Below are 16,417 nucleotides of genomic sequence, written 5' to 3'. Positions count from 1 at the left end.
GGAAGCAGCTATCAGAAGATGGGTCATAAATGAATGAACCTGGCAACAGTACAGTAGGTAGGCTGTGGTGTTTAAATGATGCTAAGTTGGTACTAAAGGGTCCAAAGTGTTCCAAGAACATATCCCCCACAATATTACACCAGCAGCCTGAGTCAGTTTTACAAGGCAGATTGGATTCATGCTTCCATGGAGTTTATACCTCATTCTGAACCTACCATCCAAATGTTGCTGCAGAAATCAAGAAACTCAGACCAGGTGATGTTTTTCTAACATCTAATTTAAGTGACTCTCTGTGATCATTTCCTGTTTCCTTTCCATCTGCTTCAAGGTCAGCATATGTTCAGAGATGCTCTTCTGCAGACCTAAAATATTCTGGGCGTTCTCACTTGACCTTTGACATCAACAAGGCATTGATCTCTAGATATTTTGTCTGTTTTTGGATGATTCTCTATAAACTCTAGAGACGGTTGTGTGGGATAATCCCAGTAGGTCAACAGTTTCTGAAATGCTCAGACTAGCTCAAACAACCATGCTTGTCTACATAAATGTATTGAGTTGCTGCCATGTGATCGGCTAATTACATTGCACAAATGAGCAAGGTCGAAAAAACAGTAACTTAAAGATTTTTTTTATGTATACTGACATGTTTGGTATTTACAGTCAGAGGTAAAGTTAATGCATTTTAAATGTAAAGCCGTTTGAAAATGACATTTTGGTTTGTTTTGTCATTCTAGGTTTTTATTAGTCAAGCATTTTGCTGTTACTGTGAACAAATTTCACACTTTGGCTCCACAGTAAAAAAAATAAAAAGGCACAAGCAGGACCTGAAACCAGTAATGTATTCTGGTTACCATCACATACAGATCTTCAGACCTTGAGCACAAACATGATGCCGTGTTAAATTAACGGAGCGCAGGAAAGAAATCATTTCTCTGATGTTCTCTTTTTTTCTCTTTGTTTTGAATCAATTGTCAGCCGCAGTGCAATTAAAAACAACCTTCTTTTGGACAATAAGTGCCCAAATAACTTCCCGGGGGTGTTCACAGTGGCTGCCCAACATCCAGAGTTGTCAATAGAAGGACTTTAAAAGCAGCTTTGGAAACCAGCTCAGCTGAGCGGTGTGCTCATTTACCAGTTTAACTCATATTCATCTATCCCAAGCAGTGACCCCGGGAACGCGCTCCCCCACTTGTCAAAGGCGCACCTGTTCCAAAATAGACGGCACCCACCCTGCACCCATCCACCCGCACCCTCCCCCTTCTCTCTCTCCTGCTCTGCCCCCGGCATCTCCCCTCTGTCTCTCCCTGCCGAAGACCGTAGCGCAGTTTTCCAGCTCTCTCCTCACTAAAAGTCCGCACCGACTCCGGGACAGCTGATTGCAGGGAATATAATCCAAAAGGAATAAAGGCAGCAGAGGGAGAGGGTGGAGGAGGAGGAGTAGCAGTCCATTCGACATAAACCGTGACCGTTATCCAGGGAAGTGGGGTCTCCCCAAAACCTGAGGTGAGACTGTGTTTCTTAATATGTGTGTCGGTGTCTGTGCTGCAGTGGGGCGAGAGGTGCGTCAGCTTCTTTACTGCGCAGCTGGAGAGGAACGAGCGCGTCCTTACATTTGGAAACCCCGAAAACACAGCCGGGACGTTGTGACTATGCACTTTTCTGCCTCTGGCAACTGATCTTAAGTCGTGCATGCTGTGGCAGCTGCGGGATACTTTAAGGAGTACTTTGTACATGACTACCCCCACCACCTCCACCTCCTCCTGCGCCCCTGCCAGTCTCTGTTCCCGTGTTTTATGCGTTTTTCTGCAGGCTGTGCGCAGTGGCAGATCAGATTTACAGTCAGCTCATTAGTGATAAAACGACACAGGGTGCGGGACCTTCTTTCTGGAACCATTTGGGATCGCCGGGGAGGAGCGGCCGGCCCGGGTAGGACAGTGCAGTTTGTCATGTCTATATTAGGAAAGTGCCAGTGTCATTCTTTCGCTGTCTGGATTCTCCAGGGCCGTGCCATGCGCGACAGAGCAGACCCATCTCATTAACCTGAGGCGGAATTAATAGCAAGAGGTTTTTCACAGATGCTAAAATCTACTCTTTGCCTCAGTTTTAGTTTGGCTTATATTACATGACAAGACATTGACAGTAGAGCACAGAAATCAGTGTACTTAGAAAAAGAAGCATTAGACCAGGAGAACGTCATTATGTGATCATTAACAGTCTTTTCTTTCTTTTTCTTTTTTCTTTTTTTTTTTTGACATCCTATTGTAAAAACTATATAATATGTATAATGAGGTGTTAAATGCCCCACTGTTGGCTTTGCTGAAGTGGTCTCTGGGATGTGACTCTTTCACAGAGGTTCCAGGAGCTTCTTTCCCCTCATAAGTCAACTTTGGGGCAGATTGTGATATATCCTACTGTGAAAGTCAGACAGCATCATTGACAAAGGTTTTATCTGAATAGTGAAAAGTCTAATGCTTAGAGTTTAATGTAATCCTGCTAACACACAGAGTCACTGCATTAGTCAGATCTCTTAGGGGCCCCATACAGACCTACTTTTAGACTAGGGCTTTCAGTTTTAGCCTTATGTAAGCCAGTGGAGTCTGCAAGTATGTTAGGTCTGTTTGAATCGGCATATTCTCACAGGAGTTGTGTGACTGAAGTGCTGGGCTGTGACACTGTATCTGTCAAGTTCTCTCCCCCTCCTACCTTTTATCTGTTCTCTGTGTCTTAGTGTTTGTCTTTGATGTTTGGCTGCCACATAGTGTTTGGTGGGACAATCACCTATTAATATCTGCAGTAATGGCAAGGACTGTTACAGAATATCCCCCGGTGTTTCGGAGGATTACAGTCCGGTTGGCCTTTTGCCTGCGACAGCCACAGGATAGCAACAAACAGCCTAAGATCAAATTACAGAATTCATCATCATTTACAGGAGAAAAAGTCACAGTGTTTGAAGCAATTAAAATGTTTATTAAGAAACAAGCAACACTGATGTTAGTATTAATCATTGTAGAGCATGATTAGACTATAATGAATCGGTGTCACTTAAAAAGCATGCAAACTCAGTATAACTAATATAAATAATAAATAAGTCATGAACTTTGTGTGCTGTGGCAAAATAAGTGAGCTCTTCTTATTTATTTACTTAATAGACTCTTTTTTTTTAAATTAGAAGCTCAGAAATTGTAATGTTGAAAATAATAGTAACAACATACAGCAACAGCAACAGCACAGTTTTTGTACAAACCACTGTGAGAACTGTCCACACACAGAAATCCATCCATGTTCTTAACTGCGTATCTAGTTCAGAAGTACACCCTGGACAGGTCACCAGGCAAATACCAATGCTAACACAGAGACAATCATTCACACCTATGACACATTTAGAACCATTAATTACCCTAACACTTATGTCTTTGGACTGTGGGAGAAAGCCAGAGTACCCGGAGAGAAGCCATGAAAGCACAGAGAGAACATGAAAACTCCACGCCAAAAGTTCAAACTCAGAAACTTCTCACTGTGAGGCGGCAGTCAGAAAATCAAGTTGTCATTTTTAAATGAAACAGTGCAGAAAATGTACTGTCAGTAAATGGAAATACGATATTATTAAGTCTGTTAAGTTTGCAGTTTAATGTGAAAGAACCTCAAGCTTACTGCCTAACAGTAATTATGAAAAAGTGAGTGTAATACAAAAAAACTGCTTACACAGCCTACTGTGTCATAGACTGTACAAGCAGGTTCTACCAGTCCAGGTCGCCAGTCCATCGCAGGACATGTCAAAGAACAAACTTTCAATCTCGCCATTCTGCACCTGCTTCATGTTGTAAAAAATAACGCTTTATATAACTTTTGACTATCCTGTATTTATGTTTGATCTGCAAATACTTTCAACGAATAAAATAAATACCAAAAAGAGGTTAGTTAGTCATTTTCAACTTTCAAAACAGCAAAAACTGCCTAAACATATTACAGTAGTAATTAAGCATTAAATAAGCAGTTATATAAATACTTAAACCCACAGATTAAAAGCACAGACTGAGGCATGTGCTTCACTGTAATTAACAGATTTCTCTGTTGTCTCCGTTTATGACACATCATTCCAAATGTACAGCAGACACATTAAACTCCTCAGATAGCTCTACTTTTTCATCCTCTCCTTCCTTTATCTTTATCTAAACTTTCATCGCCGCTCTCTGCGGTCTCTAATTCTTCTTCATTTCTTTCCTGTCTGCCCTCTCCTTTCCTCAGCCATGAGTCGCAGCATCGTGCGGCAGAGCAAGTTTCGTCACGTCTTCGGCCAGGCGGTAAAGGCTGAGCAGGGTTACGATGACATTCGTGTGTCCAAGGTGACATGGGACAGCTCCTTCTGCGCCGTCAATCCAAAGTTCTTGGCAGTCATCGTTGAATCCAGTGGAGGAGGAGCGTTTCTGGTCCTGCCCCTTTCTAAGGTCAGTAAAGGTCAGAGGGTTGGAGGGATTCAAATGTAACACTCAAATATCTGACATGTTTTTAGCTTTTTTGTGCTTGAATCAATTCTCAGTCGACCAGCGTTCCAATAAATCACAATAAAAATTAATAGCACCTCATTTGCTTCTCCGTGTGATGTAGAGTGTAAATGAAAGTGTGACTGTAATAAGCTCTGTTCTGGGAAAAAGGATTTCTAGGAACATTGACAGCATGGCTCTACATGTCTCATGCTGATCTGCAGGAGTATCTAAATGACTGACATTAAATCATGTACAGATATTCATGATCTACATTAGATGAACTCTGGCTGATCAACTGGCTCTTTCTTTCTATTTATATCGAGCTATTTATGGTCGTTGAGCTGCTGAGTGGTGTTTGTGTGCGTGTTGCAAGCAGATATACTTTTATTACGTGTTTGTCTGTGTTTTAAAAGAGAAACAGCAGACTATTATTGCTCTATAAGAGGAAGAAAAGAAAAAGAAGTGCATATCTGGTGCTTTTCTGGATGTTGGTGTACGTGAATTGGCATTGTTAAGTGAAAGCACTGCTTAAATGAGTGTGGACACTGTTTTTGATGTGTGTAATTTTGCCTAAAGTTTAAATACACAACTTTTACAGCAGGAAATCCAGCCATCCAATAAATAGTATCCTTAAAGAAGAACACTCAGAATTAGATCTTAAAAACAGCAGAAACGGCAAACTACAAACAGCTTATACACTTTGTTTTTGTTTCTCAGTGTTGCTGAAGCACAGTGATCAGAGGTGGACTTTCATTCATGAGTGTTAGTCTCAGTAAAAGACTGTCTGGTAGTATTTAGCTTTCGCTAGGAGCTGAAGTGTTGCTTGTATACGGCAAGGTTTTTGGCAAATTCCTTTGTCCTGTGGTCCAGTAATTATTTTGAAATACACAGAAGAGTCAGTGTTTGATCCTTTGAGACATGCAATTCATAAGAAATCAGCTGCTTTTCTTAGACGTGATGCTAACAGTGCAAGCTGACACCAGAAATGTAGTTAACTTGTGTGAATATTTTACTGGGAGGGTAAAAGTGACCCAGTGATCCTGATATTGGTTAGTGAAATGTGTTTAATTCATTTTCAGGGCTAAGTTGGATAAATATATTTGGATTTGGGTTTTATTTCAGCGTGATGTAACATCCACCTTTGATTTGCATCTAACGTGGTGAGAGTTCATGCTCGAGCTCAGCGCACTTCACACTGTTGTAATAAGACTGCAGAAATTAAACTGAACTACACAGCCAATCACTGCCCAGAGTTACAAGAACAAGTTAACATTATCCAGTCCAGAAATTTGGGGGGAAAATTGGACTTCGTGTTTTAAGCTTACACAAAGGTTAGTATTTCAGCTCGACTACAAAAGGTTAAGCGACCGGTTTTTACATTTCCGAGATTTAAGAAGAAAACATAAACAGTATGTGGGTGTAATAAGGTCATACCCGGTGGGATTCTTCAGCATCTCAGAGGTGCTAATTAATGAAAAAGAGCAGCAGGACACAAAGCAATGCAGAGGTTTTTTTGAGGCACTAAGGGAATGGACATGATTATTTACTGGAGTCACGGTGAACAGACGCGCTATTAATACACACCAATGTGCTCTCCATCCTCCTCTTCCCCCCACTGAGTCCCCAACAGGCCACATTAAAAACTCCCCTTTCAACGCCTCGTCACTCGGCTATAAATACACCACTCTTGGAGTGTGACTGAGTGTGTGTCAGGACGGAGTTATATCTAAGAGCTGATACACATGTTCACATGAAAGGAACCATGGGAACAGGGAACATGGGAACATTGGGTTGTCTTCAAACATCTGCTTTTGAGACAAGTTTCAAAAGGTTCTTCCTGCCACATCTGGTTCACTTAAGATCAGAAATACACCTTTGAGAAAAATATTTGATGGTATTAAATATGTTTTCTCAAACGGTTGCCCATTTCCAATCTATATTAGCTTAAAAGGAGCTCTCCAAATATATCCAACTAAATCTCAGTCATGTACAGTCATCTGAAGAATAAAGTACACCCTATTTCAATTCTATGAGTTTATGTATCAGGAAATAGACCTGAACAAAAATCTCTTGGCCCATCACAGCTCTTGATCTCACATATAACATCTACTTATTCTTGAAAACTAAGAGTCTTCCACTGAGGAAGATGGTAAAAATCTGGAGAGCAGCTATTAAAACGGACCTCATGGTTATACCCACTATGTCTGAGATCAAGAATTAACTTTTAAGCTAATTATTCCAGGACTGTTTCACATTGAGGGAAAATAGTTGTTTTAATTTTTTAACCTAGCTGTGCTGATGTCTGACTGGGCTTAAGGCTGTTATTTTGACCTTTTTTAAAGAAATGAATGAATATTGATTATTAATGGTGACCCGTTATACAAACACAGTCCTAACTCAGTCCTCTGTGTTGCAGACAGGTCGTGTGGATAAGAACTACCCGCTGGTGATTGGTCACTCTGGACCCGTCCTGGATATCGATTGGTGCCCTCATGACGACAATATCCTGGCCAGTTGTTCGGAGGACTGCACTGCAATGGTAATGTGTGTGTGTGTGTGTGTGTGTGTGTGTGTGTGTGTGTGTGTGTGTGTGTGTGTGTGTGTGTGTGTGTGTGTGTGGGTGGGAGAGACAAGTTGCAGATGCATGTGGAGGAGTTTGTTATTCAGTGACTCAGATAGCAGTCATAGAGGTCTTCACAGCTTGAGTTTGTCACGTCTTCCTGCTTCTTAAATGAACAACAAGTTAAGAGAACCAGTCTACGCGTCAGTGCGTCTACCTGTCTGCATCTCCACCCACCTGCTCTGCGTCATCTCTATCTCTCCATCAGGCCACGCATGATATTTTGTAAGGCTGATCAAAGCATTCTGCCTGTGACCGGCTTCATTGCTGTAATGCATCTACAAACCTATGGCATCCACAATACGACAGCTTCCTCATGACCTGTTTCCCTGCTTGTTGTCAAGTATTTTCCTATCAGTATCCTATCATATCGGGCAAAACTCTCGTCAAACATGCAGGAAATAAGGAGACGTGAGCAAGAAATATGGAAAATAGTTAAAGTATCGGTATCTGCGATCATGTCCTGCTCCATCTGGTGCTGATCACCTCACATCAGCAGGAATGGGATTTTAATGTGTTAAAATCACGTCACCTTACTGATTATGTGGCTTACCTTTTCCATATTGTTTAGCAGCTGGGGCTTTGTAAACACACTTTGCATTCTCATCTTACATTATTGTTGTTGCTGAGTTTAGGATGGCAGACGGAAACCAGAAGAGTTTTAGAGGTGTTTGTGATACACTGCAGATGTCTCATGACTGAGTTCAGTCAGCAGGGGTCACTGTGAGGTCTTTATATTTCTGTGCCATGATACTTGCCTGTTATGAAAGCACTTGATGTGAAACTAAACAAGGTTATACATCCTTTAAACCCATTATAGCAGCTGTTTTTTTTTTAACATTTTATAATCCATGACATTTTGTGTGTCCCAGCTAATTTTACTATTCAGCATTCCTGCGCTGTTTCAAATTTCTTCTAAGACTGTGTTAAAATAAATAATGCATATTTGTGGTCCTTGTTCTGGAGTTAATTTAGATATAAACAGGCTTCAGCTCTTCAGATAAGACTAGTTAATGTCTGGATAATTCCCTGGACCACAGTGTTTCCTGGCCGAGCTGCGGTCAGACAAAGTGTTAAACTGTTATTTCTGGGACAAAATCCACACTAGTAAAAGGCAGTAATTACTTACAGTATGTGAAGAGCTGTAAGCTGCTCTAAAAGCACGAGATGAGAACCGGGTTAAGTGTTCACAGTGTGATGAGCTGCTCCACTGACGCAAAAATGACACTCCAAAGATAATTTCTGGGTGATCTTGATTTGGACAGCAGATAGGAAATATTTCTGGCCTTGATATGGAAATCTGTTTGAGCTCACAAAAATTCCCTCAGGGCAACATCATCTGATGTCTTCTTTTATCCAATCCGCAATCAAACAAATATATTCAGGTTTAAGATACATAAATTGTGTTTGCATGCGTTCCCTCCGGGTACTCCGGCTTCCTCCCACCATCCAAAGACATTCAGTTTGTGGGGATAGGTTAACTGATTAATCCAAATTGCCCATAGGTGTGAATGCTTGTCTGTCTCTGTGTGTTAGCCTTGTGACAGACTGGCAACCTGTCCATGGTGTACCCCGCCTCTCGCCCTATGACAGCTGGGATAGGCTCCAGCACCCCATGTTAACACACACCGATTGCTCCAAACTTCTGCTTTTTAGAGGCGTTCACACTTGCTGATCACCGAGTGCATTTGATAAGCACTGCCTGGATGCTACTTACCCTCCTAATTCCTATGGCTGAAGTAGTTTGAGGTAGAATAAAACATATAAACTATATATTTAGATAATATATATTGTACATTAGTTATACATGTGCCCTTTGCACCTTTTTCTGGATTGTATAATGACAACATGTCTCAGCATGTGTGCACCAGCACAGTTGTCACGGAGACCAAAAGTCACCCACTTGTTCATAGTGACATTGCAGGAATCTTTGCGCGATCGAGTGATTGAATCGTGGCTTCTCTTGTGGCAGCAGCTGCTCCGATGCTGTTTGAGTGCCGTGTGTTTGCCTTTGTGAGCTCTGTTTGTGTCCGGCACTCAGACAGACGTGTGCAGCTGCTGTGAGCTGTGATGTCATTCCGTCAAGTTCACAGAGACTCGTCATTGTGTCATCTCGCAGGCTCATTTGAGTCGTGAGTATGGGTCTGTGTTTGTGCGCGACTTCTTGAACATATGTGCCTTAAACAGCTGTGTGTTGTAACTGTAAAGACCCAGTTCCAACAAACTGAATATGTACTGAGAATAATGTATTGTGTGTTCTAATGTCCATTGACACGAGCAGCTGCTTTTAAATAAAGCAGATGAATTGAGAATTGAAGTTTTTGTGACTCAGTAGCCCAATAGTGAGAGTTTTAGCCACGTTTGGGCTTGATAAAATAATGCTTTATGTATTGATTATGGATATGTTTATGGTTTAAACAGCCACTACCTCAGTATTGTATTTAGATCAGCTCAGCAAGTGAGAGATCTTTGGCACTGGAACCTTTCTGAATGTTTCGTCCCGCTACTTTTGATCAGTTATGTTTGAGCAGGCTTTGGTTGAGTGCAACTAAATAGCCCATGTGAACAGACACGGGCCAACGCAATATCTACCAACAGATAAAGTCTGGCAGCAGTTCAGCTTTTTATAGATAATCTGAATTATCTTCTAACGAATAGCAGCAGGTAAAGCACAAACAGTTTCATTAAGGGAAACCCTTTCCGATTATCTGCACAGTCGTCAGTGTACTGGAGCTGCACACAGGTGTAAGCTTTAATAGATGGCTGTGAGGCAACATAAATATAACTCTGTAATAACAGTCAGTAGAGTTATGGTTCAATTAAAGAGTGAGCTCCACAATAAATCTGTGGCAGTGAATTTAATACCAAAAATTCTGTCACGTGTAAGTGAAAAGAAGAGAAACAAAGCAGAAAGGCTCCGATATTACACGTAATGCCAGATGTTGTTGATTCTCTATTGCAGGACAACTTTCTTTATTTTATTTTATTTTATTTTAGTTTATTAGTGTTGTGATGCAGACATCTTCCTCCTGAGATGCAGACAGAAATGTATTTTATTCTGCTGATGTCAAATTTTGAATGACTTCTAATAATATTTTTGGACAACTCACGTCATTGCTGTGTCTGTGTCGTCTCCAGGTGTGGCAAATTCCAGATCACGCTTTGACCCGCCCCCTGTCAGACCCGGTGGTGGTCTTGGAGGGACACTCCAAACGAGTCGGCATTGTCAGCTGGCACCCCACCGCACGCAACATACTACTCACTGCAGGCAGGACACAGAAACACACAAACCTCCAGTGTCCTCTTATGTTTTCATGACATCCTTCATATCTTTTTTTGGGCCCCCTATGTGACAGTAAATTACAACAAAACCTGAATAGGATGTCTATCTGTGTTTCGACTCCATCACCCTCCAGGCAGTGACAACCTGATAATTATCTGGAACGTGGGGACAGGTGAACCCCTCATCTCCATGGACGACCATCCAGACCTCATCTACAGCGTCAGCTGGAACCGTAACGGCAGCTTGTTTTGCACCACCTGTAAGGATCGACGTCTGCGTGTCTGTGATCCCCGCAAAAGAGAAGTGGTGGCGGTGCGTGAGTAGAAATTACAGATGGCTCGTCTTGGCAAAAAGGCTTTCCCACCGCTTTGGAGGAATTTTGGCTCATTTGTTTTTGCATAATTGTTTTAATTCAACCACATTGGAGGGGCTGAATAGCCTGTTTAAGCTCATGTGAAAGCACAGCAAATTGTTGAGGTCCTGAGGCAGCAAAGCAGCCCCAGACCATCACACTACCACCACCGTGTTTGACTGTTGGTGTTAGTGTTCTTTTCATCAAAGGCTGTGTTAGTTTCATGTGAGACAAATATGCAAAAAACTAAGAAATCATGTAAAAAGTATACTGTTTCACAGTATAAACTAATATAATGCAGAAGCTGTCTCAAAATATATTATTGGTATATATTATTATAAATAATTAGCACAATTATTCTGGTGACTATATTTTTATTTTTCTTATTGTTCAAGAATATATTAGCTCCATATAATTACTTGACTTCAGGAAACAGTGAAACACAAACTTTCATTAAACAGGCACAGAGACAGAAAATAAGGATTAACTTGAAATCTTTAGCTCTTACATTGTTGTAGTTATGTTACTAATGTCTGTTTCTCTGCTGACCAACAGGAACGTCTGGCTCCACATGAGGGCATCAGGCCAATGAGAGCAATCTTCACCAGAGATGGAAACATCTTCACTACAGGATTCACCAGGATGAGTCAGAGAGAGCTCGGCCTCTGGGACCCGGTAACAAATGACTACATTTCACAGAGTGGCTGTAAAAATATACACACTATAATATGAATCTACACAGAAACCTGTCAGTTTTCCTCACAGCTTGTTATTGTCCACAGACAAATTTTGAGGAACCTATTGCACTTTTGGAGTTGGACACAAGTAATGGAGTATTGTTACCTTATTACGATCCAGATGCAAATATGGTCTACCTCTGTGGAAAGGTACAGACATATAACTGTGACTTATTTTTACACTTAATTGTAGATGTATTATCAGCCTTAATGCTAACACAGTCACACTTGTTTTTACACTTGTTCATGTGTGTGTGTTTAGGGGGACAGCAGTGTCCGGTACTTTGAAATCACAGAGGAACCACCGTATGTTCACTACCTCAACACCTTCAGCAGCAAGGAGCCCCAGAGAGGGATGGGCTTCATGCCCAAAAGAGGTGTTGATGTCAGCAAATGTGAGATTGCCAGGTAAGATGCTGATCTTGCAGTGATTTCAACTTGAGTGCAACTTAACCGTGTAAGAAGGTGAATGAGCCAGCTGTGGTTCAGCTGGAGGTTGACTGGGTTGTATCCTTGGGCAAGTTACTAGCCTAAAGTTACCCCTAATGCATCCACTGGAGTGTCAGTGTCATCATGAGGTCAACACACTTAGGTATATAAAACCAAAAACTAAATTCTTTTAGGAATTATATTTAAAAATGCCTTAAGTGCTCAGGTAGACTAGAAAATAACTGTATAAGTACCAGACCACTATAAAGTTTGCTATAAAAGTTTCAGCTTCTCCAGCGTCCCTACAGTTGCTGTTGTCTCTGCAAACTGCTTTGCAACCCACCTCCATCTCAGCTTCTCCTTTTTGGGCCTTTTTACTTTGTCTTTAGTATTTTGGTAATGCCTGCGCTCGTGTGCTCGCAGATTGAAATAGTAATCTTTGGTCCTGTCTGAAATCTAGTTTTTGAAAATCAATATCACAAGATGTCAAAGAATAAATAGTCACACGACTATATTTGGGCATATCTGCAGCAGCGATTCACAGCCCTTTTCATGTTTTAGTGATTCCACTGATTTAATGGATGTGTTGCCATTTTAGCCTTCAGATAAATGAAACAAATATGCAGTAGTTATTACATCAGTTATTATTGCAGACAATTTGGTCCATTAATTTTCTACTTAGCACAAGTGTTCATATTGGAAATTTCCATTTTGTTCACCTTAAAAGCTTCACCACTGAATGCTTTGTATTCTCTAAACACTGCTAAATGCTCATGAACCATAAACTCTCTGACATGGACATTTCTAAATATCAGAAATGATAGTTTATGTCTTTGCAGAAAGCTGCAAAAGTAGTCCTTTTTCCATATAGTTCTCATATACATCTCCATATGTGATAAACAATTATGTGACTTACTGATTGCAGGTGAGATTGATTATTCAGTTCTTATAGACAGACATTTAAAAATACGTACAACGACAACTGTGATAACTTGTGGCCGTGTCCTCTTTTCTCATCTTATCAGGTTGTATAAGCTGCTTGACAAGAAATGTGAGCCCATCACAATGACAGTGCCCAGAAAAGTAAGCCTGACTCACCCTTCCATTATGGTCTTCATGCTCTGCTGTGTTTGACTTTGACAATGGTGCAAGATGAAGATATCAGTCTTATACTTTATCGAAACAGAAATCCTGGACTTGTCACACCACACTTCTATCTGGCTCCTTAAAACTCAAACACGAATCAACCTTTGTCGCTGCAGTTTCATTTGAATACAGTTCAGCTGAATGGAAAACCATTAATGTTTACATCCTGCCACGAGCACCTTGTGAGGCTTCCTTCTGCACAGTGATTGGTTCTTAGCTGTAGTTTAGTGCAACGAAAGGCTTCTTCGACACACTGCTCCCAGTGTTTGTGGATTGTTTCTGATGCTATCCAGTGGAGGACAAATACACGTTTGATATTAGGGATGAACTTGCAGCTTTACTTTTTACTTCACACAAACGTCTCTGTTGTCCCCTTGATCTTCCCTGTTGCACAGTCGGACCTCTTTCAAGATGATCTGTACCCAGACACAGCAGGACCCGAGCCCGCCATGGAACCCGAGGAGTGGCTTGATGGCCGAGATGAAGATCCCATCCTGGTGTCCATGAGGCAGGGCTACGTGCCGCCGAAGAGCAGAGAGCTCAAAGTGGTGAAGAAGAACGTCCTGGACTCCAGACCCACCACCCGACGCAGCATGTCCACTTTGGACACCAACAGCCTGCCGGTAAGCCCACTTCCTGCACCTCCTGCACATGAACTATTTTCAACATTAATTTAGCAGTATAAGATGACTCCTCTCTACTAATCTGCATTCACATTATAGGCTCCCAAAGCCTGGATGTATTTTTATACATCTTATGTATAACCATGTACAGCACAGTTGAATGATTTCTTAGTCCTGTAATCTGACTGTTGGTAAAAAAAAAAAAAAGAAAGAAAGAAAGAAAAGAAAACAACAACAATAACAAAAAGTGACTCTGTTTTAACCCTTTTCTGTTTTCTTTTCTCTTGTAATTCCATCTGCCCACAACCTTTTTTGTTCAAAGCTTTCACCTGTTTTCATTGATTTCCTCTAGTCCTAGTCATCTTCCTTAACCTATTCTTCAAACATTTTCCTTAATTTCACCTTCTTATCACAGTCTTTTTTCCTTTCTGTTTCCCTTTTATCCTTCTGCACACTTGTCTCCCCTCTTCTCCTTTCCAGCCTCAGCTGCTTGAGAGGTTACTGGAAGAGATTCAGAATCTGAAGGCCACAGTGTTGTCTCAGGAGAAGAGAATCTGTGACCTGGAGAATAAGCTTTCCCAGTACACCAATGGCAGTGCCTGATGTGCATGTAAACATGGTCTGAAGAACTGGTCTGAATATTATTGACGAGGATTCACTCTTGTGAATGCTTATGAATGTGTACACGTGACCATTCGACAGATTTGAGGAAATTGCATCTGTACCCCTTTCGATGGTTGATTCTATAAAATCTTTATCCCAGTTTTACCTTTCATTCTACTGCAGGATATTTTTTGGGATAGTCACAATTTTACAGCGAAAAGGACGGAGGTGATGTTTGTGTGAAGGCACTGTAAGTTTGAGAGTGTAAGTTGGGTTAAAGGGATAAAAAAAAAAGGTTTCTATTAGAGAAAAAAGAAAATGTAGAAAACAGATTTAAAAAAATGCAAGCGCAAGACTTTTATAATTTGCTTCTATAAAAAATACAGGCCCGCTTCAAACCTGCCCACACATCCTCCCACTGCATGTGGAGTCACGGGTCTCGAAGTTAAGAAGAAACATTAACAGAGACATTTCCCCTCAAATCAGGATCTGGATTGATTAATACAGTCTTCACATAGAGTGAATTAAGATCATTCCTCAGCTGGCTTAAGCTGCCTGTTCTGATTCAGCTGCAGAAATTAAAACAACCTTTCTTAAGGTCAGGAAAAAAGTTAAAAACATGAAAAGCACAAATAAACATTACTTTAGAAGATCCTTTTTTGAAGCTTGAATTCACGTTCATTCTTTTATTTGTGTTTGCTGTGCTACGCACATGCTAAGACCATCACATGCCGTATTACAGAGCTAGTTCATGTCAAACGACAGAACTCATAGTATTTATGGGGATTTGTTTCCTGTTTCCTACACAAAACACGTGCTGACCTGTGATCGTTGTGCACTCATGTCGAGGGCCTCGTGACCTCACCAAAACTAAATCAGTTTAGAAAGTTAATGCAGGAGACCCTCGAAGCGGCGTGAGAGTGTGCACGGGCTGGCTTGGAATCGGGATGCTGCAGTGGACATGCTCGCACCATCACTAAACACTCACAAAAAGCCACACAAACAAACAAGGACACATTTCAGCATTTCAACCCCCTGTGTCGCAGATGACCAGTTTATTTAAATAATGCTCAGAAAAATTTTCAATATGTAAATAGTGATAAAAGGAAACAGGAGAAGAAAATGTAGCAAAATGTGAAAAGAGAAACGTTTTGTTGTGTAAAGGTTATACATTAGACACATTATGACAACAATAAAAAGTGGTTTTTTTTTTTACTGCTTGACTTGTTCATTTCTTGTTGCCCCATTTCCACCATTAACATTTTTTTTAAATTTCCATCCAAAGAGCTTCCAAAACACCTGTTTTTACCTTTTTTTAAACTCTCACAAACTGTGAAAATGTGGAAACTGAGCAGTACAAATTAGAGCATGATAAATTAAGAAGAGCATTAGCTTCATAACAGATAGACAGAATTAAATACGTCAAGTTTCAATCAAAAATCAGTTCCCATATTAGCTGAGAAATCAGTGGTTTAAGATATGAAGCTGTATGTATGATCAAAATCCCCCCAAAAAGACATAACATGGATGAATAATGTTTTTATGCGTAATTATGGAAATATATACAGTACTGTAAACGTCTTGAGCCACTGACTCATTTCATAATATTTTGCTATGAAAACGAACTATGTGTCAACATAACACAGCCTGAACTGGTAAAATGGTAAATGGCATGTATTTGTATAGCACTTTACTAGACCCTAAGGACTCTCTTAGGCAGGCTTTCTGCTAATTCCTTTAAGTAGTCTTCAGGAACAGTTCTGCAGACTTCTGGAAAGACATTCAATGCTCTTCTTTGGATGTTGGCTGCCTTTTGTTCCGTTTTCTGCGAACAGGATCCCAAAATGCTTCAATAATGTTCAGGTCTGGTCTCCGGGGAGGCCAATTCATGATTGCTGTCTTTTTCTGTTGTGTTATTCTTTCCATCTCAGTTAATTCTCGTAGCTCAACTTGCTGGTGCACAACTTGACAAACTGTGATATCTCTGGCATTTTTTTTTGTAGATTTGGCTAAAAAAGTGAGATCAAATTCTGTGTTTTTGCAAAAGGTTGTGTTGTAATAAAGGGTTTTAAATTCTTTGATAGGATGTCTGCTTTGAGCTAGCTGCCTTTCTTATGTTTCATTGACTCATAGGTCAGTG

At 40.7% G+C, this 16,417-nt stretch overlaps 1 protein-coding gene across 2 annotated transcripts; it reads left to right on the top strand.

The window, feature by feature from the left end:
* Positions 1-1,286: 1,286 nt before the first annotated feature.
* Positions 1,287-16,337, top strand: coro6 (coronin 6). Of its 2 annotated transcripts, none has more exons than XM_085364556.1 (11): positions 1,287-1,503; positions 4,246-4,445; positions 6,901-7,023; positions 10,243-10,372; positions 10,521-10,699; positions 11,295-11,414; positions 11,522-11,626; positions 11,739-11,884; positions 12,931-12,988; positions 13,447-13,674; positions 14,155-16,337. In XM_085364556.1, the coding sequence occupies exons 2-11, from the start codon at positions 4,248-4,250 to the stop codon at positions 14,275-14,277; spliced, it is 1,410 nt and encodes a 469-aa protein (XP_085220682.1). In that variant the 5' UTR covers positions 1,287-1,503; positions 4,246-4,247; the 3' UTR covers positions 14,278-16,337. The 2 variants fall into 2 exon arrangements, with proteins under 2 accessions (XP_085220682.1, XP_085220683.1); XM_085364557.1 differs by lacking the exon at positions 1,287-1,503 and adding an exon at positions 1,533-1,926.
* The last annotated feature ends 80 nt before the right edge of the window (positions 16,338-16,417 follow it).

This window comes from Diplotaxodon limnothrissa, linkage group LG10 (genome assembly GCF_057381915.1).
Source record: "Diplotaxodon limnothrissa isolate DT_005_m linkage group LG10, D_limnothrissa_male_GT1.1, whole genome shotgun sequence".
NCBI classification, from domain to species: domain Eukaryota; kingdom Metazoa; phylum Chordata; class Actinopteri; order Cichliformes; family Cichlidae; genus Diplotaxodon; species Diplotaxodon limnothrissa.
The sequence above is the reverse complement of the archived record's forward strand: the minus strand, read 5'-3'. Positions and strand labels throughout refer to the sequence as shown.

What these genes read in the sequence shown, in the direction of transcription:
- coro6 (XM_085364557.1), top strand. Translation starts at nt 1,794, where the DNA reads ATGCGTTTTTCTGCAGGCTGTGCGCAGTGGCAGATCAGATTTACAGTC. An exon ending in CGGAGGACTGCACTGCAATG is followed by an intron (nt 7,024 to 10,242) that starts GTAATGTGTGTG and finishes TGTCGTCTCCAG; the next exon opens with GTGTGGCAAATTCCAGATCA. An exon ending in CAACATACTACTCACTGCAG is followed by an intron (nt 10,373 to 10,520) that starts GCAGGACACAGA and finishes ATCACCCTCCAG; the next exon opens with GCAGTGACAACCTGATAATT.